Below are 27,849 nucleotides of genomic sequence, written 5' to 3'. Positions count from 1 at the left end.
TCACTCACTAAAACCTATTAACTATTCAATCAGAGCCAGACTTTACAGCTTCTATTCTATCCAAATAAATGCACTTTAAAGTTCACCTGAGAATCATGGAAGGCCAAATTGAACTGTAGTCTATCATAGTTACAGCTTTTTCAAGAAAATTTTCACCCTTTTCAGTTATGAACTGCGGTTGAGGAATATTATCTACCAGGTTATTACTCATGTTTGTAGAGTGAATAAGAAACTAAGTTAAAAAATTAATAGTTGTGTGAGACTCTGAATTTTGGGAGAACTTTATGTCCTTTTGACGAAGTGCACAAATGAAAAAAGCAGAATAAAGAAAATTAATCCAAGCACAAATGCATAACCAGTATCCCAGTATCTCTCTTGGTTACAATAATATGAACGCTGACATGCTAACTTTTGGTTTCTACAGTTTTAAGGGGAAAAACAACGAATTTTTCTCTCCCCGCATTAGCTGCTTTTAGTTGATGCTACACCCTTCAGACTTTCACTCATAGCACTGTCCACAGAGAAGTAGTCTCCACATAGTTATAACGTGCCAACGTGCACAACCAGCCTCCTAATAATGCAGGTTAAACAAAAGCACCATTTTGCTGTTTTCCCTTAAGAAAACAGCTTAGATAAGAGTAAAAGTAGCAGAGCTTTTACAAGGAACCTAAATTGACTTTGGCAAAGCCTGAAGTAGAGCCCCCAAGAAAAAGAAGACACCCACAAAGAAAAAACCATTCAGCAATCTGTTCCTCTGTGTGCAACCAAAGTCCTGTTCTGGACCTTTAGGAGCAGACCACTGCTGGTGATTGTAGACTGTCCTGTGGTCGGGTAGCTCTTCATCCCATCTGTCCCTGTAGTCCATGTGTGTTTGGCTCCTATTGTCACACTCTGTCAATATGTGTTTTCTTCTTTGCTGGTGGGTCCATCTTTTTTGTCTCACTGAGGTCACAGTCAGGTCACACATTGTCCTGGAGGTCTTACTGGATTTACTTGTCTGTTAAAGAGGGCATTTCAAGTGTTTGCTCTTTTAGTACTGCTAGTAATAACAGCTGCTTTACTGCACCGTATTATCTGACATGGGATTAACTTCAAATAAACTTGTGAAAAATTGGTTGCTGAGTTTTAAGACTTGTAATGGTTTGAGCAATTTTTGAAACCTTAACCAATATATATATAAATTATTAATCAATAGATTTAAATTGGGACTGCATTATAAAGCAAATTGCATACAAAGCACAAGTAGCCTGGCTTCTCTAACTTGACCTCACACCTGTTTAGACTGAGCTCTGGGGCCTTTTGGAGGACTTCTGAGATAGCATGCAGAGATGGGTTCAGGCCTGGCTTCCTCTTCCTCCTCCTCATTATCGTCGTCATCGTCATCTTCTGCATAATTCTGCACAGTTCTAGGCCTCAGTGATCTTCTGACAGCAGGCAGTCCTTCCTTTTCCTTCTGTAACAAAATAACAAGTTTAATATTGATGAATACTTTTATTATTGCTCAATGTAGTTATGGTAAATGGTTGTGTGCACCTATATAGCAATTTTTTTTACCTATTTGCAGCTTAACACTGCATCTTACTCACCCATTCGCTCTCACAATCACACACACGCACACTCAAACACCGATGCTATGCAGCTGGCCAACGCTCACTGGGAGCAACTAAGTTGGGGTTCAGTGTCAGAGATGGGGATTGAACCAACAACTGGGGGATTGGTGGACAACCGATCTTACCTTCCTGCGCCACAGTCACCTGTTACGTGTACAAACTGAAGTGTTAATTTATTTTTTGAACATAAATTAGTGTAATATAAATTAAGTGTAATACATATGGCCACAGGGTATGACAGTCCAAATACATTTACAGATGTGAATTGTACTTTACAAAAAATAAATAAATAAAAACTAAAAAAAAGCATCGTAACTTCACACCTGTTTAGGCTGAGCTCCAGGGCCTATCGGAGGGCCTCTGAGATAGCAAGTAGGGATGGGTGTGGCCTTCTCCTCCTCATCATCATCATCACCACAGTAATCTTCATTACAAGCCTGTTTATTATTAAAACACTTGTCACTCTGTCATTTCAAAAATATTTTATATTCAGTGAAAGTTGATGATTATTGTTGAACAAGCAGGGAGCCAACAATGCAGTTTCTAGCTTGTGGTTGGAGGTTATCAGCAAAAAAACATATAACAACTACAATAATAATTCATCCAACAGGGCTCCAACGTCTGTGGTTCCTGGACCAGGGCAGATTGTGATGAATACTATTTTGATAAAGACTTTTGTTCCATAACCCTTCACCTGTCAACACACAAGTAGACCGAGGCAAAAAATCTACAATGAAGATTGACACTCAGTCCACTTGTATACTCAGCTGCAGATATCCAAAAAAATAATTATGTGGCAGATGAGGCAAAGAGATTCAGTTGCTGTTGAGACCAGTCATGCACTGTAGAACAATTGTCGGTGCCAGATTTGAGTTGGGCAGTAGAGACAATGGTTGAATGAAAAAACAGCTATAGGGGTAAAACACGCCTTGTTAACAAGGGTGCATTATAACAGTGCTGTGCACAAAACCATCTTTTAAAAATCAACTACAGCAGCACAGGACCACAGGTCTCACTTGTATTTACCTTTATCCTTTAATGCCTGTAATGGGTGAAAGACAGATGATCTACATTCTTTACTGTCCCTGAACCTCTCACACACAGAGAACCAGCACAACTTCTACATAGACCCATCATTACTTTCCTAAAAACTAGCTTGATTATATTAATGAATGGGTTCTAGGTTTTGTTTTTTGTTTTTCAAATATTCTCATGTAAATATGTAACGCATGAACTCAAGTGCTAGTTTTATGTTGATTGAGACCTTACCTGTTGTGACTGAGGTTCCGTGAGGTGTGACCCCCTTCTTGGGGCAGCTGACCTCCTACCCTCCTGTACTTGTTCATCCTTGACAATGACCAAAGGTTTGGCTTTGGAGCTTTCTCTGGCTCGTCCTGCTCTCTGTGAATAAATAAAAGTGGGTTCATTTATTGTTAAAATCAATGTGCAAATCAAAACAGTTTGTTTCTCCACATTTATGTTACATAAGGTGATCAAAATGTATTCTTTAACCTAGCTACCCAACTTGGACAAAATGTTAGAGAAAACTTTGATTTTGCCCATCTCAGTCAGATGTAAAATAATATATTTATACAGCACTAGTGGCAAATGATTCATTGAACATTCCCCCTGAATGGCCTTTATCTTGGCTGACATTTACTCTCCTCGCTAAAGCGCCTGTAAATGGCCACTTCTGGTTAAGAAGGGATCAAACTGGCCAGCACTTTAACATGGAAATTAAATGACACAAGGAGAGGAGAGGAAATCAGGAGCATAATTGGAGACACCCTGCAGTGTGTTGTGTGTCATCAACTTCTTCAAATTGGGCCATTAAGAGGGCGCTCGCTGGGCCGAGGGGTCAAGAAGTGATTGTGTTGAATTTGAAGAGAATCGTGGTTCTCCTCCAGCTTTAGACTTGTCCACCTCTGGTTGACATACTCATTGGGTGGATCAGAGGGAGGTTAACCCTCCCCCTTCACTGCTGTCCTGTTAGCCACTCAATAAAAAAATAAATAAAAATTGTGACCAACCATCAGGTTGCTGATTGTTCGCACAAATAACTATTTTATGTAAAATGTTCTGTACTGATTGACTTGATGTTTTACATAAACCCAAATGGCTTAAACTATGAATAGGACCACGTAAATCACGGAATATTACACTACAGACTTTCCCTTAGCATCATAGAAACTTTATTGTCATAATTGACCAAATTTTACATGTTACAATTAAATTCGATCTCTGAAATGATTTGATCTTGCAGACTTCTGCATTTTGGCCTGATGCTCTTCCCATTGAGCCATGAGGCCAAAAAACTGTTTACATATATTACACCCTGGCCTTTCTGGACGTAAATCTGTTCTTTATGTGATATTGCGTTATAACTGGGCTTACCAAGTTTTTTTTAAAGCTTGTCCCACTCTCCTTCAATATATGTTATTATGCTGATCTGAGTCCAGTCTGATACTTGTTGATCTATACTGATATTTCATTAAATCTGTATATGGCTTGCTAAAATAATAACTGTATTTTAGTTTATCTGATAAAAGAATTTTGCAAAACCTACTTTATTCAAGCAGTAGCTGTGTGCAGTTCCCCAATGAAATATAATTGTACCCATTTTGAATGGTAAAATTTTGAAGAAAATCATAATAGAAAATCAATATTTGGCAGCTAATGATGATATTGTGATTGGCAGACACATAAATTAATGTACATAAAACAGTGGATAACCTTAAGCCTACCCAATAAATGCAATGTTGAGCTCTGGATAAAAATGAGAAGCTGCTGGTTTTTTTACACTTTCCTAATGAACAATAGTGTCACAGGTTGGTGCAGTTTGCTGAATTCAGAGTCTCTGTCTGGTGTGTTACATCTTTATTCATTACTCATTTGACGAAAGACAGTAGCTAAACTCACTTTTTTTTTTTTTTTCCCCAACATTTGCCTACAGCGTTCTCACCTTTTTACTGGTATGAGGATCTGCTCCTTTGGTGGCCGACTCTTCTACAGGTCCTTGAGGCACTGAAAAGTCAAGACTTCCCCTTTCAACACTGGCCAATAGGACTTTGAGAAGCTGGTAGTCAGGCTTATCTTGGTACTCCAGAGATCTTACATGAAGGAGAAATGCAGCCACCTCATCTAAAGACAGGAATAGAATGGAGCCAAACAAGTCACCATTAACAGGCGTCAAAATGTAGCCTAGCTTAAATGTGTATACTGGATAAATCCAGGTCAATCAAACCATTCGGAATAATCTGTTTTATCAGTATAGTTTGATTTGACTAACCGTGAAGAACTATACTAAACCCTTAACAGCAACGGTTCCGCTACATCTTCGTAAGGAAAGAGTTTCTTACACGCTCAAGTCATGCAGCAGCACAGGCAGGATGAACCTGAAGGTCTCAGAGTCCAGATAATACACTGCCTGCCAATGTATCTCTTCACAGAGGGTAGATTAGACATGCACACAGCTATGGATATGCATTGTGTGTATGTGTGACAGTGTCAAACACAGTCAGCCTCAATACATCACGCACTGGCCAGACAATGTATATGACACATACTGCAGTAGAACTTGTATCTCTCACCCACACACAAACACTTAGTTGATGCATACCCTGGCTCTTATCTGTGGCGGGCAGCCGGGCCCTGTCAGTAAAGGAGCATCCAGTCCCAACAATACATCACACACACTCAGTCCTCACACAGGTATGACCTCTTCTTATAAGGAGGAGATAAAACATGACAAACTTTGAAAAGCATGTCAGAGAGACAGCTGTTTAATTAGTGCAAAAGTTATTCTGGAGCTTCAGACAACTGAAGAGGTTTTATTTTGAGTGGGAAGCTTTGGTTTTGTGACAAAACCTATTATAGAGCATTATTAATCCTCATCCCTAGGGGGGGCCTGGTGGCTTAGTGGCGGAGTATTCCACCCCACTAATCCCACCCCACCAGGTGTGGCAGCACCCAGCCACCAACGGTGACCTTGGTGTCAGTCCCGAGCCCAGATAAAATGAGAGTGTTGCGGCAGGAAGGTCATCCGGCGGAAAAAGTTGAGCTTGCATCCCCCAGTTTCAATGTAAAGGAATGTAAACTTGACCATAATAACGTAACACATTAAGCTACTAAAAATGTTCTCTCATTACCACAAGTAACGTGAATGGTCAAGAAGTGACCAGTGAAGAAATAGTTAGTTTGCTTTGGTCCATTTTCTTTTCACATACTGAAAAATTCACTACAAGTCACACGAGAACAGTCTTGTCCTTTAATTGGTCAAATGAATCTGGCACAGGACCAGAAACAGAAACACAGAATGAAGACCCTGTTCTGTACCACTAAGTATTTCTATGAATGACACTCATAGAAACAACTATACGAGGTGACTTTCCTCAAGACTGTGGTTGGGCAACAAAACTAGCAAAACTCTGCAGCATAGTGCACTTTGCTTTTAATTTCTAACAGCCTAGTTGCACACTGGGTAAAGAGCTTCAGGGTCAGTGTGGAGAAAAAAGAAAAGTTTGACATCAAAAGGACACATCAGTATTATTTTAGGACACTTACTTTTTCGGTTAATACAAACAAAGTAGTAAATGGGAAACTGAAAGTGACACTGCAGAACATCAGCTTCTACAAACATCTGAGGTTATTTACATGAAGCCTAGTCTAAAATATCTTGGTTAAGCATGCAAGCAGCTATCACAATTATACACGTCTTGTGCATGTCGGCCTGCTACTTAAATTACTGTGGAATATATAGGTTGCCTTGTGGCCCTGGTTTACCTGTGTTGGCTCCACTCACTGACAGCTGCTGGACTGAGTCAGGCAGATTATCTATTAGTCTTAGAGAAGAGTAAAGGAAGAGAAAACAGTCAGAATGTGAGGGCAGGCACCGTTTAAGAATAAGAGGTTGCAGGATGGTAATTACGTTCTTAGGATAACACACTATTTAATTATAAGCATGGAGCCCTTATACCCTGTACCAATTCATGAACTGTGTATATAGTAGTGTGGCACAGAAATACCAGTACTAGAAAGGTATCACACAACCCTGTTGTTAAGAAATTACTATTAAGATATAAGATAAGATTAAGATATTACTATATTACCTTTTATAAGTATCTGTTCTTTGACAGGTTTTTCATCAGAGCTGTTTTTCTCTTCTTACCACTAGCGTGTTTCACAGATGCATTGGATTCCTGAAATTCTCCTGACTTTGTCTGGAGTGTGTGTGTGTGAGAATGTAAATGTCCAAGTGAGAGGCTCCTGAGATTATCCAGACGTAATTCTGCAAGCCTCATGGTACAAAGTCTGCATTATGTGCGCTCGCCCCTTCTCTCATAAACTGTCGGGAAGATTTAAAGCAGGCAAATAGGCATGTTTCAAAATGTTCTATCACTCAACTGCCATTTTTTTAAAAACATGTACTGTAAAGTTTTTTTTCCCATTGTTCACGCTAACCCCAACATTGAAATCAAGCATGAAATCAAATTCATTCCATGACGACGCTTCTGACTCGGACGATGTGTGTTACATATGTGAAATGCAACACCAAGGCATATGTGAAACAGGCTTCATTTATGTTGATGTGTGACAGCAAAGCTGTGTGTGTGTGTGTGTGAACAGCACTGTTTCAACTGCTTGCCTACAGGCATAGTGGACCTGCCATATCTGTTTTCAAACTTCAAAGCCCTTTCGTGACAGAGGTTTCAAACCAATGCAAACCAAAGGAGCCAACACATCAAGCTTGGCAAAGCACCTCACCAACAGACCTGCCAATTTTAAAGAGCAACCGTTTATCAAATTTAATACCATAATTATACTTTTCCTATTCCCTTAAATATAAGTCAAACAAACATGATTTATTGTATCACAAACAAACATCATTCACTATGGGGGTTTGACAAGACAACTAAGGACAAAGATCTAAAAGATCTAAAGTTCTAATTTGGCTTGGTCTTTGTAGTTAATTTATAGATGAGGCCAACATCTTTATGAGCAAACAACACTGACACTGGCATAACCTTTGTCTGTGAAGTGAAGTTGCATGTGAAATTGTACATCCCTAAATTTCAAGTGGCAAAAACAGTAAAATACTGTGCATTAATATTCCCTTACACTGGAATGACAGAGGATGCAAACATAATGCACATTCAGCTTGTAGGGTAGCAGGGTGGTGGAGTGGTTAGTGCTGTTGCCTTACAGATAAAAGGTCCCTGGTTCAAATCAATCTCTCGGTTGGTTGATTTTTTATGTGGAATTTACATGTTCTCCCCGTGCTTGTGTGGGTTTCCTACAGGTACTTAGCTTCCCTGTAAGGTTAATTGGGGACTGTAAATTGGCTGTTGGTGTGAATGTGAGTGTGAATGGCTGTCGGTCTGTGTATGTCTCTCTGTGTTGGCCCTGAGATAGACTGGAGACCTAGCAAGGAAGTACCCTGCCTACCGCCCAATGACAACTAAAATAAGCTACAACCGTCTCACAACTCTGAGCAGGATAAGTGGTTAAGTTGGATGGATGGAGATAAAAATGTGCACCAGGTGGTGTTTTGTGCCTAAAACAAACACTGTTTAATAAGTAATTATAAACTTAACTATTAAACCCATGTATGGGGAAATCACATTACTGCATTCTATGTAAAAGCTTAAATAAGCTTTGAAAACACAGCTACATGCATTGCAAAACAAAGATTACAATTTTATTGAGCATGTAATCAATTAACACAATTTACATTGACATTAAGTGAGGCACTTATTAAAGAGGCCCAAAGCCAGTATTAAGCTGCAAGCTGCAGTAGTGAACTGAGTACACTCTATATGGTGCCTTTCTGTCATCCATTATTCTATTCCTTCTCTTGATGGTGAGGTGAGGTGTGTGCTGTAGTATTGTTGCAGTATTGATATTAGGATTTTTAGGCAGGTATCAGTATCAAAGTCATAATTTTGGTATTGTGACAATACTAATTTAAGAAATAGTGAAGAGTAAAACATTATAAACACCTTACCATGAAAGCATCACTACTTGCCTGGCTATATGTTTTAATAAATGCAATTAAATCTCTGCTATAGAAGCAATACAAATGACTACAGACCTGGACTTCGTCTCCTGGACTTTATCTGGGTTTATGAGAAGACTGTCCCAAGGAAGAGACCCACACAACCAGTGAAGAAGACAAAAACCCAGTATCTGGAGGTCACCACGTCTAGATGGAGCTGTTTAGAGAAACAGATTAAGTGGTGAAGGTTAGAAAATAAAAATAAAAACATTTGTTGAACAAATACCATTTATGGCATTGTCAAGTTAAAACAGGACATTTGAAAAGAAGAATAAATCAAAAGTAATGCAGATACTACTCCGCCCCTTGCACAGTGTCATCTGTCAGTGGAACATTTTTGTTTGGCTGAACATGAAGATGAAGTGTGTCCTTATAGCAGATCCCTAGTTTTGATTTACTGTCTGTATGCATCCAGCTGAGACACAATGACAGTGAGATTACACACTGCAGAAAAGTATAATGATGATGGTAGTGTGGTGGGAGTGAGGGGGTTCACTCTGCATTATGTCCCTTCTCACCAAGACAAAAAGCTCTGCGGAGTACTCGCACTGTTATTTCTTCCTAACAGTGGCACGTTATATAAAACCAGAGAGCTATAGCCGTCGTAATCAAGGCACAAAAACAATTTCTTTCATTCACTTCTTGTAGGTTATAAATTAGAGAAATGTCTAAGGCCACATGTTGCAGAAGTCAACAATGAGTGCATTTACATACACCTAAGTGATCAGGGTACTCAAAGAAATCATCTTTCTCTGGTAATTGGGAAACGGCGTTTACATGCACATAAGAAACGTGGTTGCTGCTTGTACAACCCCAATTCCAAACAAGTCGGGCTGATGTGTATAACCTAAATAAAAACAGAATGCTGTTTTTTTTTTTTTTATCTTATCAAGCCATTTTTTATTTACAATAGAACATAAACATCAGATGTTTAAATTGAGAAATTTTTACCATTTCATGGAGAATATTAGCTTATTTTGAATTTGATGGCAGCAACACATCTCAAAAAAGTTGGAACTGGGGCAACAAAAGGCTGGAAAAGTAATTGCTGCAATTCAAAAACTAATGTAGGAGCATTTGAAAACGAATTAAGTTAATTGGCAACAGGTCAGAAACATGACTGGGTATAAAAGGAACATTTCAGATGGGCAGAGGTTCACTAATCTGTGACAAACTACATCTAAACATTCTGGAACAATTTCACTAAAATGTTCCTTAATGTAAAATCGCAAAGACTTTGAAGATCTCACCATCTACAGTATAGATTGCATATTTGCATATTTGAGAAAGACAATGCTAATCTTTCGCACACATTTCACTAACAGAAAACATTTTGTGCATCATAAAACAAACAGTAACCCAAATCAAACCATTTTTAAACACATTAAAAACACTGTCAAACACTATAAAGATTCGGCTCAACTCCTGATTCCGTCACTTCCAAATTATTTTAGATGTGCCCTGATCTACCGAGAGGCTGAGAAACAAAACTTTGATGGAGAATAGACACAAAATAATGATAATCTCAGTATTTTCATCCTGTGCAGTGTAGGAGTACAACAGTAAGAAATTCCTCATTCAGCTAGTCTTAATGATATTTGTTCTGAAGAGAATGGTTCAAAGTCATCAAGTTAGACAAAGGTCACCAGGGTCTGTAACTGTGTCCTGCAGTTGAATACCAACAACACTTTAGGGATTTGATCATGTAGAAAAACAAAATTTAAGTTTAGCGAGTATCACAACATGAAACATTGTATGTATGATAACTGATTTCCCATGAACCAGTACTACCTGGGAAACAGGTCTAAAGCAAGACTGTGTGACTGCATAGGTCTACATTCATGTGTGAAGTCTATCAATACTTGAGACCCAAGTCCATCCAGAAGGGTCGAGAGTGGGGAGTTTTAGCAGTTCAATACTGTAACAGCCACCACACGTCTCTAGAGAAATTAACTATCGACTGGCTCCATCAGAGGGGAGAAATCTCCTCCCTGAGCCACGGCCAGAATTGATCCTCTCCAGCCAACAGTCTGACTCTAAAAGAGAAAGCGTGGTCACTACCACACAGGACCAGATTACATAGAATGGGAGGGTTGTAATCTGATTACACATTAACAAATGTGTATTTTATTAAAAAAGTTATGCACATTTCTAAGCAAATCCTCTTGTACACAGCTGCATTGTTATAGTAGATATATGCCCCGATTAAAATAAATGATTCAGGGAAACAAACTTTTAAATAAAAAAAAAATGTCTGGAGTTAGCAGAGAACACAAGTGCTTGGAGCCAGCAGGGAGGCTGAACAATCAATGAGGATGATATAGGTAGAGACTGGAGGATGACATTGGCATTACAGAATGGGTCTTAACGACATTAGCACACATTACTCTTAAGAGTGGGCATCAGAAAAACCCTAGAGTAGATCAGGTTTGTGGATACATTTCAGAAAAGGTTTAGAGATTTTTAAAAAGAAAAACAGATTAAATCATTTTAAAAACACTATTGTCATTTAATAGTCTGCCCATGCTTGGAAAACTACAGTGTGATGCAGTGAACTAAGTACTAAATTAAAGTTAAATGGTTACAGATTAAAGACATAAAAGGGTCACATTAAGCTTTTCTATATTTAAGGTTGCGACCTATGGATACAGTGTTCAACATTCTTTGAATATTCTTGATAGAAATAACACTTATCCTAATAAGAGAAGTGTGACAGAAGCCTTCCTTGATGCAAGACTCGCTGAACAGTACTGGTCTTGGTGCAGGCAAAATTGTTTCTAAAAGTGTTTGAGTGGACTCACCCTTCTTAAAAAAAAAAAAGGAATTATTTCCGCCTGATTAGTAAGTTAGTAAGCAAACCTGTATAAAGGCAGGCGAAGGGAGAGCTGAGCTGAGCTGAGAAGAGAGGACTGATTCAATTTAGGGTTAGCTTAAGTTGGACACTGTAACTTTACCTGTTGTAATAATAAGTATCCATATTAACATATATGTTACATAAATGTGCTCTGTCATGGGACTAAGTCTTTTTATAAGTTGGTACTGCGTAAATGGAGGCCATTTTAACCCCTTAACTACAATGTCATTTATTAGTTAACTATATCATCACTTATTACTTAAAAATATTTTTATTAAAAACATGTTTTATATTAAAGCCTCCAGGTGGTGTTAATGCTGTGAATGATTAGTGGATGTCACACAGTCACCGGATAGAAGGGGAGAGCCTGAGTAAAATTTAAGCAAAAAATGTCATGGGGTGAATGAATACTTTTCATACTTTTCCCAAGCAACATTCGGAGCTTTCTGATCTGAAGTCCATCTGAATTTTCTACCTCAGCAAACTAAAAATGCTCATTAAATGTTTGTGACTAATTATCAGTTAAACATTATCATTGCAAAATACAAACACATAGTGTACTACGCTCATAACATTAGGATATTAGATTGTAGGCTAAGCAGATTGTAAAGCTGTCACACTGTGTTAACTGTTGGGGCAGGACACACCACCTTGTGCGAATGCTTCTGCCTTTGTCTATGTTTGGACTTTCAGTCACAACTCTTAAAAGCAGCCCCACAGGTGAGTGCTGCTGCCATTGATACATCAGGACCACCTTACCTTTGCAAGCTCAACTGTATGGTGCAGTTTGCCAGCTTGTGAATTATAGATCTTGCACTTATCTACTCGTAAGTACACTGCATATCTCACAAGATGGCACCTTAAAAGTTATTACAACATGACTAATCCACCTCTTTGCTATTTAACTAAAAATGATTGATGACAATATCTGATCCTTGTTCACAGAGATCAAAACCGTGACCAGTTAAACTGGTGTTGACTGATATTTTCAGTGGCCAAAAAAAAAAAAAATAAATGTCTGCATGCATATCCATGCTGTAGTGACTAGACCGACAACTACACCTGCAGCTTTGTACATGTCTGCCATTGTCTGTTACACTATATCTCTATAACTCTGATAGTAGAGAGTTAAGAGTTCTCTTTGGTCTTGCAGTGGTAAGCATGCATTAAGTCAGCATTACGCAGTGGCTTCCTATTGTTGTGAATAATTACATAGCTCTTCATTGCTACTGACAGCTTGTTGAAGGAAAATAAAGATGAAGAATACATGTGATACTGACACTGGAAAAAGTGTTGCAGCTCCCAGAGCACCATAATGGATTAACAATTAAAAAGATCAACAACTACATTAAGCATCGCCGCCCTCTGTTCATGCTCTCGGCACAATATTGGAGCTTATAATAGTGTTTTGTGCTTCTAGACAGTGTGTTTAATGTGCTTTGCCCTCATATGAAGAATGGCACAGGACAGAGCTGAGATATGCATTTGATTACACAGACTTAAACAGCTCTCAAAGGCAGCGTAGACATGCCTGAAAAATACATGTAAATACAAAACACCCACATAAACACACAGATTTTCTACATGTTTTAGATGGGGAGGTGAGGCAGTGATAGTGTTGTTGTTAATTATGTCCTGTTGTTATTCAGATTTCCTAAAGCGTACTGCAGTGTCACACACTTAACCCTTCCGCTTCACAGTCTTGTCCTTTGAAGACTGTCTTCTGTCCGCTGGACGCCCACTGAATCGAGGTAATTACACCATTTAGCTCAGTGTTCAAAGGTGTGCCACTTGCAAGCTGTGCTCACCAAACGTCACTATGGTAACCCGTCAACGTCTTTGTGGGTATTTGTGGCATCAGGGCAGAGAAGGACAGATAAGGGCCCTATCCTCAGTCATAATCTCTATGTGTCTGTTTTAAGCAGGTTTAAAGTGTTTATCAGCAAAGGCTGAGAACATAGTTACACATGTCATTGTTTTCTCCCTGTAGCTGGAGATTTGATTTGTTTATTGAAGGGCTATTATAATATAGAAATAGACATGGCTTCGAAACGATTGCAGTTATCTCTATCAGGTCCCAACAACCTTCTGTCGCCACTTGGTGAGCACTTTATGGAAAGATGTATGCTCTGTTACGAGGTCCATCTTTTTGTAGAAAGGTGCATCTGTATTTTTATAGCTCACCTGCTCGTTTCTGTTACCCTTTCAAAATAACATTTAAATTGACACAATCCCTAGTTAATAGGAAGTGCTGACAGGACATTTTCTGGCCCTTTTACTTATCGATCAGGCTTTCAGAAACACTGGTGCAGCCATTAGTATGAGCCCCGCTAACTCACAATGTCAAACTGGTGGGTAGGGGAGTTCATCAGCATGGGGCTTGCAGAGGTTATCTGTGGCTCGCCTCTTGCTCTAACCAAACATCAAAGCCCTTAATTATTGGGGGATGAATACACGATGCAGGTTATGACTTCAGCTAATTAGGGAATTGTTCAACAGAGACGATGCTAGGGAATTCAGTAGGGGCTGCAGATGGTGAATCGATGGCCAATGAAGAGAGGGAGCATGTAGGCAATTTGCCAGTTAATGTGTTCCCAATATCAGCCAAGGGAGGCACAGTGACTATTTCACATGTAAAACAAAGACTGCAAATTCTAAGAACAAAGTTTATAGTAGGGACCATACAAAAAATTGCAAATATCAATCATTTTACACAGATTTACTTTGTAATAAAATTATCAAATTCTCTTGTTGGCTGTGTTCAGGGTAACTCGTGTCATTTTGTTCTCTAAATGCATCTAACAGACACACATCTGCCAAGGTTCAACAAGGAAACTGGATAAATATGAAAGTAAAGAAACTGTAATTTGTGAAGTTATACACTTGGTTGGCTAACATAGACTGTCATAAGACCTACTATGTAAACAGACCTCAAAATGTTTATAGACATTTTAACATTTATACGAAACTTGTTTAATCTCTATGTTTTCAATGATCAAGAATTGTGTATGCAAGATTGGATGGCTGGAAATCAGTATTAATTATAATAGGCTAAGCTACAATATGCAACTTAAGCTAGTGCTAGCTTGAGACTTAGAATCAGTCCTCTCTGCTCTGCCCAGTCCTCCCTCACCCTGCTCTTTGCTTCTCTCTTTATGTTCCACAGCACTCAGGACCTGAGACTGCAACAGAAATCCTTAGCACACAGCCAAGACACACAGTAATGGTCTAGGGACAACTCTGTGAAGGTACTAGAGTGGCCTAGCCAGAGAAAATGCCTGTCAAACAGTCCCCATCCAACGTGACTGAGCTTGAGAGGATATGCAGAGAAGAATGATTAAAAAAAAAAAAAAAAAAATCCCCAAATCCAGGTGTGAAAAGTTTGTCACATCATACCCAAAAAAGACTTGAGGTTGTAATTGCTGTAAAAGGTGCTTCATGTACATGTGATATTTCAGTTTGTTTGTTTTCAATAAATTTACAGACATTTCTAAAATTCTGTTTTCACTTTGTCATTATTGGGTACTGAGTGTAGAGTGAAGTAATCTTTAAACAGGTATATTGCTGTAATATAAAAATTGAAACAAGTAAAGAGGGTCTGAACATTACATTAAAGAATTACAGTGTAGTGATACAGATTCTTTTTTGTCTGCCATGATCCCACCCTGGTAATCAGCAGTGTGTAGTGCAGGGATAGTTGGGAAACAAACAAGAGGACCAGGACTGAGAACCCCTCAACTAGGCCACCACAAATAAATGTGTTCACCACATGTATAAAACTGCTTATTTATTTTAAGGCTTACCAAGACCTTTGTGGGCATCGAGGCTGGTGTACTCAATGGTTCCATTGTGAGCCTTCTTAGGGTTTTCCTTGTATTCTATGTGGACTCCTTTAGGACAGTATCTGTACGACAGCCCATAGTCTGCTAAGTAGACCTACAGCACACAACATAATACACAATTAGATACACAGTCCTAATACTATACACACAAATATTGAATGAATGAATAATTAAGAGATTTATAGAGGACTAACCTTATCAGGGTCTCTGTAACCTAGCATGAGGTTGGCAGCTTTAATGTCTGCGTGAACATACTCATTCTCATGGATATACTCCAGTACATCCACCTGGCCAAGAATCCAGTGACAGAGCATGAACATGCAATTAAAACAACTCATCTTATAAAATGTATTACAACTTGAGAAAACAACTCACACTGTAATAAAATAATACTGAATACACAATGTCAAAAGACTGTTAATATGTTGTGTTACGCGGTAAAGTGGATTTTCTATATGAACTGCTGGAGCATCAGCTGCATCCACATTGTTTAACCAACAATCAATAGACCCCAAGAATAAGAAAGCTCCATGATCTTAATCTCACCAGTCCTTGACCAAGCTGGAGCACAGTGGCCTTCTTCAATCGACCCCCATTGCATTCACAAACTTTTTGAAGATCACTACCCAGTCGATCCATGGCCATGAAACGATACCTGAATATAAAAAGATTAGAGGTACAAAATTGAAAAAAAAAAAAAAAACCTAATTATGAATATGCAGATGGCCTGAAAGCCAAAGATGTGAATCAGGCACTCATCAACCAAAAAGTAGAGCTTTACATTATACACAAGTAAATCAATCTGGGGGAAAAAAAATCCCATATCAACCAGAATATGGAAAAAATGACAGAAATAGAAGGTGATAGAACGTGACATTTAAAAAGGGAAAAACAGTTATTTTGAAAGGACAAAACTTTTACTTTAGTTATTTTTAAGATGCAAACATTTCTCAACACAAAAGACTTAATTTGCCTGATGTGAAATAAACATAAATACTGACGCCCACTGGATCCATTGTTAAACAAGTACAAAAGTTGTTGTAAGAGTTGTTAAATGTAAAGTCATTTAATGTGGAAATGTTATATATTGCATAAGGTTTTATTTTAAAGTTCCGTCCATTAAGTTAGATAACTTTGAGAAACTAAATCTGACTTATCTTATTAATCTTATTATTATTTGCACCCAATGACAATTTTGAAACAAACACTCCAGTCAAAATAATGTCCTCAATTTGAACAGTAGCGTCATCTTATGGCATAATATATTGTAAAAGCCAGGTTTTATCCAGAAATAAAATCCAAAGTATTACTACAATATCTAGAGAAAATACTGATGCAGTTTTCACACTCAAAAATGGATCAGAAATGTTATGCAGTCCTCATTTAACCACCAAATGCTGGCTGTGTCAGTACCTGAGTTCATTATATTCAGCCAGGCCTGATCCCCAGTATCTTGGAATGCCCAGAAAGGTCAATTTCCTGCTTCTCATCCATTTTTGCACTGAAAGAGGATTAGAAGAGAAATTATTAGGTAGATAAATGAAATATTTATTATTTCATTTTAAAATGATAAAATTGGGCTATTAACATATCATGATAGGTCACTGTCATCCTAAAAGGTGAAGTGCTGCGGTCATGTGCGTTGTTGAGGAGATCATCTTTGAGAAGCTACTTTTTACTTATAGTGGCTACTGTCTGACCACTTGAAAATAAAGGCCTTAGTGGTGGAGGGCTGCTGAGATGGTCACTTTTACAGCAGGTTTTCCCATCTATCCATAGAATTCCTAATTTTCAGTTACACTGAACTTCTGTGTCCAGTTAGGGTTGTTGAGGTTCTAAACATCTTCCATTTCTCAATTATTGAGGCCAATGTACTCCTGGGAACATTCAAAGCTTCATAAATGGCTTTATATACTTTTCCTGATCTGTGCCTTAGAATGTCTTACTATTAACTTAACTAGTATTACTTCTTCCACCATTTAATGAGAGCTGTGGGAAATTAAATACACTGGTCATTTGTATTTGATCTAGACTAAGATCCCCATTCAAATCAATTTGCCAAAAGCAGGCTGATTGCAAGCAAAATTAAACCGAACCAGATGCACCTGACCACTATTTGGAACGCGACAGCAAAGGGTCTGAATACTTGCAATATGAGATTGCAGTTTTAGATTTTTATTTAATTTCAATTGAAATTTCTAACCATGTTTCTCTTTGTCTTTACAGTTATTGACTGTAGACTGATGGGTAAAAATGAAAACTGTACGCATTTACAACAGACTTTCTTTTTGTCTTTTGTACTTTGGGCTTATCCTGTGAGTTCAGGATCAGCACAGCGGATCATTTTGTCCATATGTTGATTTGGCTTTTTTTTTTTTTTTTTTTTTTTTTTTTTACACCCGATGCCCTTCCTGACGCAACCCTCCAAGATAATTCTTTCTAAAGGGATTGTACCTGAAAAGACGAGAGCAACAGGAGTTAAAACATTCGCTAAATTAAAATTAATCAGAACATTGGCATGTGTTGACAAAGCAGAAACCCTGGTCCTTTATGCTGGAATTATACTCAATGCGGACAGTGTCGCACTACCTGAAGTGCCCCACAATATCATCCTAGATCGCACATGGGCCATGATGTGTTCTTATTGTTTTATAAAACTCCAAGTTGCCCTAGTGTGGACATCCTTGCTGATGACTGCTCACTGGTCAGAAATAATGAAAAGCCCACCCCTCCCTTCTTCACCTGCTTCCAATGTGCAATTATAAAGCAAAAATTGACATGTTTTTAGAGTAGAATTCAGCACACGTGTTGTACAACATACAAAGAAACCTGTAAAGTTATGACAAAGTTTGCTTGCTTCTTCTACCACAACCTCCTGTGTGCGCTACTGTAGAATCTATAGACCAGTTAAATGATTGTTAAAACAAATCTGCTAGGGGAATGGATGAAAGCTTTTAATGTTACTAGTCCTACAACTTCAGTTGTGTATGATTTCAAAAACCTGGACCTAACCCACAGTCTGACACGTGTCCTTTTGAATGAAAGCTCTAATACTTTGTCCAAAAAATGTGATTTGTCCTTTTAAGTGTATTAATGAATACATGCAAATATCAACCTTGCAGTGCTTACACAACTGCAAACACATACACACAGGGGCCCCAGACAAAGCAGTAAGTCTGGCTCTGGGCTTGATGGTGGCTAGCCTGACTGGCACTCGACCAGGGTGGCAGGTGGTCAGGGGCTCAGCAGAGGCCCGGGCATCATTACATGTGAGTGGCTTCGTCTCTCTTGCTCCTCTCCAAAAGAAAGAGTAGGAGAGCCCAGACAACCATGGAGAGGAAGGGGGGGGGGGTAACTGCCACTGAGGTGCATGTTTGCTTTGGCTTATTATTAATTACTGTGCAGCAGGCAGCAAAGCCTCTGTGTCTGCTGCCACTTCATCAGTCAAACACACTCATGCTCCAGCGATCTGCCGGGATGCTGGACGGTAGCTGCTACTCACTGTTCTCTGGTTTGGCTGCCCTCTGGTAGAACTTGAGCTCAGTGAACAGAGGACCATTCTCCTGGTACTCCTGCACATACAAGCACACAGTATTAACTATTTCATTATGACTGGCTTAAGTGGCATCAGGCTAATGGTCTGTACCCAAATCACAAAGTGGAGTTATGATAAAGATTACTGTCCCAACCAAAGAGCATGACTGCATACAGGTTGTGTTCCTTTTTTAAGCTTTATTTCTCTTTTTTTTACTTCTTATAAAAGGAGGAATGAAAAATGTGAATCTCCATTTCAGCCACATTAGCATAAACACAAACCCCTTTTCCAGGAAAGGCAGGGATGTTGTGTAAATTCTACTATAAGCAAATTTTGACTTTAATGCCAGCAACACGTTTAGAAAAAGGTAGTCAGAACCCCATATTGAAAGTCTCTGTGCCCAAGCTCATTTAAAATGGACCGAGATGAAGTAACTGTCCTGTTGTCTATTGAGTCAAATCAACAGCTTTCGGATTGTCCCTTCACTGGTGGCCACAGCGGAACATGTTCTGCACATTGATTTGGCATTTGATTTTACGCCGAATGCCCTTCCTGCCGCAACCCTCACATTATTTTTTTTTGTCCGGGCTCGGGACCGGCACCAAGGTTGCCATTGGTGGCTGGGTGGAGCCACACCTGATGGGGTGGAATTCTATCGAGTCACATATGAAATTTGTTTTGGAAATCATTGAAGCTATATCATTGTAAAGAGGGAAAGGGACCATCTGACATGTTTTCACTTCACAGACAAAAAGTTAACATCTGTGATGCTTTGAGGGTGCATCAATGCACACAGCACTGGTAACTTGCCCATCTGCGATAGCTCTATTAATGCTCAATGATGTATACCAGTTTTGGAACAACATATGCTGCAATCCAGACAATGTCTTTTGAAGGGAATATCTTGCTTTATTTAGCAACACAATGCCAAACCACATTTTTCATGCATTACAACAGCATGGCTCAGTACTAAGAGTCCTGCTACTGAACTGACCAGACTGCAGTCCAGATCTGTCACCCACTGAAAGCATTTGGAGCATTATAAGGCAAAACATACAACAAATAACTTTTGAGCAGCTGGAATCCTATATCATTCAACAATGGGGAAAATGTTGTCAAAAGTAAAGCAATCAGTTTACTCAGTTCCACAACACAAAGCACTGTCGAAAGAAGAGGCAATGCAACAAAGTGGCCACTGTCCAAAATCTTTGATGTGTTCAAAATGAAAATGAAAATGAAAACATATTTTTCTAAAAACTTTTGGGTTTCTCAGCTTCAATGTTTGATATGACGGTTTTGTATTATTTAAAGATATATTAGAAATAGGTTTCAAATGATTTGCAAATAATTGCACTCCCATAGATTTTACACAAAATCGCTGCCTTTGCAAAAAATAAGGTTTGTAAAAACTTCAGTCAAGGAAAACAAAAAGCATATGGTACCCTGGCACTGAAGAATAGAGAAGTGGTGTGCACATTTAAGAACAATACTGTACAGACAGAGGGGAGCAATGCAATGATCAACAATAATAAAGATAAAACAAACAACTAAATTAGAAGTAGTAGTAGTTGTAATGATAATAATTAATAACTACTTCATTGTTGAATATAATTATGATAATGGAAACATTTGAAAACCAGTACACAGAACAAAAAAAAGCATGAGAAGGCAAAGCTAAGGATTTAAAGATGAGAAAGATGGTGGATTTATTATACTGTAGATATTTTTCCTTGATGTTGACATTGCACATTAACATTTATGATTAATAATAACAAACTAACATGATTGTCCAGTCCGGTTTCAGGCCTTGATTCTCCCTGACAGAAAGAAGGAGGAGGATCTGTAAAGTTTATTGGCTACTAGAAAAAAAGTTTGAGTGGCGCTCTGTAGAACACTTGGCAAAAATAAATCTCCAGCTGAACGTGCTTCTTTGTCTAGCCAGCTCACCGTGGAGCAGGTGGGAAATATTCACTAAGATTGAGACAGGTTTGGACAACATTGTCTGCTCTAACGCAACATACAAAGTCTAGTGTCACCATCAGAACAGACAAAGCCTCATTGATTCATTTGCAGTCATTTAGTCTTTGTTCACATTATAGGCCATCGATTCCTTTTTTTTAGTCACATACTTTTTATGATTGTCTACATTCATGTTTCATTACTTTTGTAAGTTATTGACCTCAAGCTGGGGTGTGAATGGTAATGTGATCCTACATTGCTACTATGCGTTTACTGAATTATGAGCCAACTAGTGCAACAGTGAAATCAATAGGAACCATGTAGTTAAAATGCACACTTCTATATGTGTTTATACATCGCATGTCATATCATCTTTGCAATTCTGAAAAATATTATTTCACATTACAGATTTTTTTTAAATCGTGCAGGTCTAACCATAACACTTTATCTTCACACTTTGTTTTTTTTTTTTTCAGAATTATCTGAAATTCACTATGCATATTAGTAAGGAATGTGGACTGTGATTTAAATGTGCTTACTGGCAAGAACTGTCTTAAACTTAATTTCATTTCACATATCAAAATCCTATCCTATAAGTAATATGATAAACAGCAGAAATCAGGATAGTTCTGTTGTTCCTTTACACCAATCGCTTGAATGAAATTACATGTCAAGAGATGGCAATTTGTTAGTATGAATCAAAATACGCTCTAATACCAGAACTAAATCCTGTCTCTCTGCAGTCTGACTTTATTCACTCAGCAAACATGTGTCACTCACTGATGACTATCCTAGATCACTTAAAGGGAAGTGGAGGAAAACAAACAAACGTAAAAAAGCAGCAAAAGGCTGTGCAGTGCATCTGTGGCCTATGAGGATATCCCACTTCCCCAGAACAGATGTTGGAGGAACCACAACAGAGATTAAATCTTAATTTTGCCACACTGTTAAATATTATTTTTTGGTCATCATTTTTTGCAATTTTCTTGTGTTTTTCTTCACTCAAAAATCACATGATTTTAGTTGAATTTAAAGAAAAAACAACTTTGCTCTGAGTAATTTATCCATGCATCATTGTCCATTATCACGATAATAATCATATTCCTATTTAAACTAAAACATGGAGTCAGAGCATTTTGCTGTGTACACATATAAGCATTAATAATGTATATCCATGAAGATGGATAGATTGAAGCCAGAATCCATCCCTTCAGGATTTTGCAGACTTTCCTGTGACCGTTATGGCCTAAAAATGCTGTGATGCTTGTTGCAGTGTTTTAATGAGTCACACAGAATTTAAGGAAGATTGTTTAAGGTATTTCCTGCAACTGCAACATTGTGAATGTCTAGACAGACAGGCAAGTATACTTACCAATTTTATGACAAAGTTGGTGTCTGCTGCAACAGGTTTGTTCACGTCCTGGGAGGCTAGAGAACAACAGGACACATTGAGGAAAGATGAGACGAATAAACAGGCTGCAACACTGTGACATGTTATGTGTTCCACAAAGTCATTTGAAATGGATAAGACAAGACATTTACTTTTTTTTTTTACATTTTTTAGCCAAGACCAGTAGGAGCTTTACAAAATATTGCATTGCACAGCTGAAAGAAAAACATGGTGTTCACAGATTGTATAAGAAATCATTTACAATGCACATTTCATGAAAATGCTGACTTTCTGGTGGTATTCTTATTTCTTCAAACATATTTGAGAACCATGAGGAAAATACCAGTTCCTCTCTGAAACAGTAGTGAAAATAAGGGAGGTTTGATACAAGTCTACGTGCATGTGTGGCAACATGAAAGCACAGGGTGAGAGCATGTGTTGGAAAGTCTCATCAGACAGTGTCTGTTCAATAGAATACCAAGATAGATCAGCCCGAAGCCTCCTTGACCGATTATTTTTCCCAGCCTCCATTTCTTTTTCTCCATGTCCGTCAGAATAAAGCCGTCAGGGAGGGGTTTCGGTAACTTACTCTTTCTTGGTGGTGCCATTGACACTAAACGGGTATAAGAAAATAAGTCTCAAAAAGTGTTTTTGAATATCAGCTAACTTTGGAGAATATGAAGCTACCTCACTAGCACTCGAACTTCATACTTCTGAGCAAAGGTTTGGCTATTGGTGAGCAAGGAATCGTGGTTACAATAAAAACAAAAGTGAAACAACATTACTGTAAATTGAAGGGCGCCCAAAAACTACCTAACGTTACACCAGTGAATGTTAGCTAACCTTACTGTACGTTAGCTCGTTTACGTTTACTAATAACACGATTTCTTGTTACCAAAGTTACGTTACGCTAGCTAGCAGATAATGTGTAACAACCTTTGGGAAGTTTACAAAACCTTAATTTAACTAGCAGCTATTACTTAACATATCTGACCTTAGTACGAGGTTCTTTTATACTCACAGAATAAAGTGTGTGTCCTTTTAAAGGACGTCGTAGGTGTCGATAAGCTGTCGTAATTAATACTTAAAAACTTTTATTCTAAAAGTTTAACCTAACCTTCTTCCAAAAAACCGTTCCAACCTGGGTCAGACAGCTCACCGCCGGTAAAAAATAGAATCAAAACATATCTTGATCACTTCCTGAAAGTTGTCCCTCCCGCTACGCCGCACAGCCAATTGTATACAAGGAAAAGTTTCTCAACAACCATTAGCCAATAAAGAGAAACTGTAGAGGTGGGACTATGCGGTAATGGACGACTGTCGTGACAAATCAACGTGCTCTAAATTTTAATAGTTTTCAAAGGAATTAAACACTAATCTTAGATTAGTTATGTGCTGCCCTTTATCACCAGGATAAAAAGTTCACTTCACCAGCATAAATATAAAATATTGTCTCTAAAGCCACAGTTGTATAAAGTGCTGTTTTTTAGAAATGTCTCTTGAAAATGTTTTCCTTTACTTTAAGTTTAATGTTTTGGTAGATGGTGTCATATTTAAGTGTATTTATGCCATCCATAAATTCCAGTTTCACAAAAAGTCTAGTATACCCTTGTTACAGTTGGTGCTAAAGTAGACTGATGCATAAATACTTTAAATAGTCATGTAAAGTAAACTGATGGTAGCAGTAACATGCAGTGAAATGAAACCCGAGGTGGTTATGGACTATTCAAAGCAGCCTCTAGTAATCTGCTTATTCAACTTTCTTTGACAAATTTGTTAGTTTGTTTCCATGAATTCCCTGTTGTAACCTAGCATCATTTTTGGTTTCGCTCTACAACATAGTCAATACCACGCGTGGCTAATGAACACAAGCTGCAGGGGCAAATGCAATGCTGGATCCAATGGTGGACACAAACTAGCCCTTTTTTTTCCTCAATTTACTGCTTCAAATCAAGCTTGTTTTATTCCAATGAAAGGAGAGGGAAAATACCTAATCTTGTTATTTCTGTCTGCATGCACCTGCAGTGAACCTATCAATCTACCGACACAGTTAGGCCTAATTTAAGACTTAATTATGCTGCTATGAAAGAAGGAAAATAAAACATAAAATGTGGCTCGATGAACATCAGGTAGACATAAGAAAAACTGGGTCTGCTTTGAACTAAGAGTGAGCTTTAAGTCATGTGTGCTGTTTGTCTCAAGATCAGTTGGGACAACACTTATAATGAATGTGGCCTAATTACTACACGACAAAACCTTTAGTGTAGCTGAATACCTGAATAGCCAAACTTTAATCTAATTGGTTCAGGAATGCTTTCAATTATAATGTCCTTCCATAACATTTTCTACCAATGTTTACATCATCAGCTCAGTTTGGTATTACAAACCTCATATCCAGAAAACTTTTTTGGAATCTAAAAAGAAAAGTTTTAACTTTTATGGAGACTAAAATGCAATAAAAATTCAATTCTGTTATTTGATATATAGAAATGAGAGAGATAAATGTTTTTATGGGTTTAACACATAAGACAACACTTTATTGATCCCACGATTGCGTAATTCCAGTGTCCCAGCAGTGAAAGACAAGCACCAGATATTAAACCAAACATTAAATCAAACATATTTCCCCTCAGCCCTCAACTTCAGATCCCGTTGCACTCTGCTAAGCTATTCCCTGGCAGAGTTGTATGCATTCTTGGCATTGCTATACATTAAGCATACAGAGTTTTACTGTCCCGTGTGTGGCAGTTAACATACTGGAGGGTGGCAGAGAGGGAGAGGGAGGCAAGATTAAAGTCTGTAGAGATCCGGAGTAGGGCCTGTGGTCGTTGTGTCTGCAGCTGAGACACTGTGCTGTGCAATCAGTCACAACTAACATATATAAGAACTTATTAACTTAAAAATTTAATTGTATTTTGTAAGTAATATTTCAATTCAATTCAATTCAACTTTATTTATATAGCGCCAATTCACAACAAAGTAATCTCAGGGCACTTTACAGAATAAAGTCAAGATTATAAAGATGTATAGAGAGAACCCAACAATTCCCCCTGGAGCAAGCCATAGGCAACAGTGGAGAGGAAAAACTCCCTTTAACGGAAGAAACCTCCAGCAGAACCAGGCTCAGGGTGGGCGGCCATCTGGCTTGACAGGTTGGGGTAAGTGGAAAGTGAAGAGAGAAAAGAAACGAGCAACAAAAAGCAACAACAAAACATCGGGCAGGTTGGTAGGACCAGTAGCTGCACACTGGAAAAAACACAGCTTCAAAGCCGGGGACACTTGCAGAAAGGGTCAGAGAGAGGGGGACAGAGAAGGACAAAGACAACTATGTAAGAAAACACACAGAGTTAATGGCATCTAGTGGTGACAATTCCAGGGTGAGAGGAGAGGAGAGAGGATCAAAAGGAGGAAAGGAGCTCAGTGAATTGGGGGGTGGGTCCAGCAGTCTAAGTCTATACCAGCATAACTATAACTAACTATGTGCTTTGTTAAAGAGGAAGGTTTTGATATGGAACTATTAGGTCTTCTATATATGATGGAGCCTGACCGTTCAGAACTTTATATGTAAGAAGCAGGGTTTTAAATTATATTCTAGATTTAATGGGAAGCCAATGGAGAGAAACTAGTGTAATACTGTTCTGGATTCCAAAAAGATCTGGTTATTTCGTAACAGGTGAGTGTATAATGATTGGGTCTAAAAGATAGCAAGGCCATTTCTGAAAACAAGTTTTCAAAGATTTTAGATCGTTAGCCATCTACAGTGCATTACGTTGTGAAATCAAGCACTCTGGGTAAATCTGTTGATAAAAGCCAAACACATAAACCGCTGTTGAACGTGTGTGACCTTCAAGATTTCAGGTGATACTGCATGCAACCACAATGAATATAGCAAAATGAGCCACTGAAAAGTACTTTGGAAAGTTGACACTTAACACAGTCTACCACTGCATCCAGAAATTTAACATCTTTCAACTCTGTGCTTGAGCTCATGTCAGATGGACTGAAAGAAAGTGGAAATATGTTTTGTGGTCAGACAAACAGTGTTTGTACACTGTTTGTACAATGTGCTTAATGACACAATTTGTCAGTGTTCCTCCTGACACTTCTCATTTGGTACGTAAAGGTGTGGAGAAGGATGTACTTTTAGGAGACAGCTGTCAAAGTGAAATCAATGTTTCTTCCATTTTCTGATTTAAGCCCTCATATGTTTAATTACAGCAGAGTAATTGAGCAGGAGTTTGAAAACATACCTTTCAATGAACATACATTCAGTGATGAATCAAGGTTTCTCTAAAATATTAAGTACGTTAGTATGTGAATGTTTTCGAGCCAATGTGCCATGTATTTATAATGTCTGTGTAGGTCAGAGATAGTTGTGTATTTACTGACGAACATAAAGCATACAGCTTAATATACGATGTCATTTGCTCTTGTCAAAGCTAAGACTGTCAGATGTGCTCTGCCTCTTTGTAAGTTTTTATGGTTGCCCTTTGCATATTCCCTTAATGTTGAAATACTCCCGAAATTAGTTTTTGATTTAAACATTTTTAACATCAGTGGGACCAACAGAGGTTAAATGTGCTAAATGAGGTCTTTCTCCTTGTCCAGTGGGATCCAGCTGTTATTGCCTCACACTCACACGACCCAAAAGTCACTGATAACTTCATTGGCAACTGATAACGTCAATGATAGTGTAAACTCACGCTGTGGCCCAGGTTTTAATCCTTGCCTCCCCTGGTCTCTCTACCACTTCCTCTCTGTTGTCCTCGATCTTTTCACTTGCCCTCTACCTCTCTTGCTCTCTTCTGGTTCTCCAACCCTGTGACTCTGCCACCTCTCAACCAGGGTAATTGTTCTGTGAGCTTGGCGGTGCCGAACAACACTGCAGCTTCCTCTCCCTGTCTCTCGTGACACCAATCTCGGCGAGGGCGCGACATCATTTTGTGTAACTGGCCCTCATGATGGAGATGGTATAATTGTCCTAATTAGAGGTGCCCAGATCGGGGCGTCCGCGGCTCTGACCCACCCTGGCCTGAGTCCATATGGCAGGAGGCTGATAATGAGCCAGTTAATGTGCTGTGTCCATCAGTAAAAGATACTCAGTATGGACATTGTGACAAAGTGATGGGGGGAGGTTTTACTCTCTTTGCCCTCTTTTCTGCTCTCTACTTCTCACCCACTCATATGCACATAAATTCACATTTTGGCTTCAAGCTTAAAGCAAACATTCACTCAAAACCTGGTGTATTTATGAGTTTAATTACGTACAAAAGTCATACCTGTCAACACATTAGTAGGCATTATAATTTGCCAGTAATTACAGACAAACTGTTTCATTTTGTGAATCATTTGTTTCTGGCCTTGTTCCTCAGCTCCCATCATGCAGCCATGTCACTGTTGCACATTGTGACTTTATTCCCTTTATAAATATGAGATGTGTTGTCACTTCAAATGACAGTCGTACAAATCTGAAGGCTAGTAGTGAGACGCTGTTTCACCATTATTGGACGTAGGCTGAATCCATGACTCTGTGTGTGTTATGCAGTTATTTAGTTGCCTACTGTACCATCACTGTAAGAGCATTGTGGCTGACCCTTGCAACTAC

The 27,849-nt window shown here is 38.6% G+C and overlaps 1 protein-coding gene across 5 annotated transcripts; it reads right to left on the bottom strand.

Annotated features, from left to right (window-relative positions):
- Nucleotides 1-145: 145 nt before the first annotated feature.
- LOC137140232 (serine/threonine-protein kinase VRK1-like) lies at nt 146-23,440 on the bottom strand. Of its 5 annotated transcripts, none has more exons than XM_067528484.1 (15): nt 23,266-23,440; nt 22,723-22,857; nt 22,227-22,282; nt 18,863-18,932; nt 16,774-16,861; nt 15,907-16,015; nt 15,555-15,647; nt 15,322-15,454; nt 8,701-8,821; nt 6,393-6,451; nt 4,573-4,751; nt 2,880-3,011; nt 1,934-2,047; nt 1,274-1,450; nt 146-997 (listed from the first exon to the last, which is right to left on the bottom strand). In XM_067528484.1, the coding sequence occupies exons 2-15, from the start codon at nt 22,850-22,852 to the stop codon at nt 668-670; spliced, it is 1,791 nt and encodes a 596-aa protein (XP_067384585.1). In that variant the 5' UTR covers nt 22,853-22,857; nt 23,266-23,440; the 3' UTR covers nt 146-667. The 5 variants fall into 5 exon arrangements, with proteins under 5 accessions (XP_067384585.1, XP_067384569.1, XP_067384561.1 ...); XM_067528468.1 differs by having other exon boundaries at nt 1,274-1,453; nt 23,239-23,439; XM_067528460.1 differs by having other exon boundaries at nt 1,274-1,453; nt 23,266-23,438.
- Between the last annotated feature and the right edge of the window lie 4,409 nt (nt 23,441-27,849).

This window comes from Channa argus, chromosome 1 (assembly GCF_033026475.1).
Source record: "Channa argus isolate prfri chromosome 1, Channa argus male v1.0, whole genome shotgun sequence".
Lineage (NCBI taxonomy): Eukaryota > Metazoa > Chordata > Actinopteri > Anabantiformes > Channidae > Channa > Channa argus.
The sequence above is the reverse complement of the archived record's forward strand: the minus strand, read 5'-3'. Positions and strand labels throughout refer to the sequence as shown.

Excerpts from the sequence above, each read along its gene's own strand:
- LOC137140232 (XM_067528468.1), bottom strand. The coding sequence starts at position 22,852 with ATGGCACCACCAAGAAAGAGTAAGTTACCGAAACCCCTCCCTGACGGC. Across the intron at positions 18,933-22,226 it reads CCAACTTTGTCATAAAATTG|GAGTACCAGGAGAATGGTCC; the intron begins GTAAGTATACTT and ends TTGTATGTGCAG. Across the intron at positions 8,822-15,321 it reads CGATGCCCACAAAGGTCTTG|CTCCATCTAGACGTGGTGAC; the intron begins GTAAGCCTTAAA and ends TTCTCTAAACAG.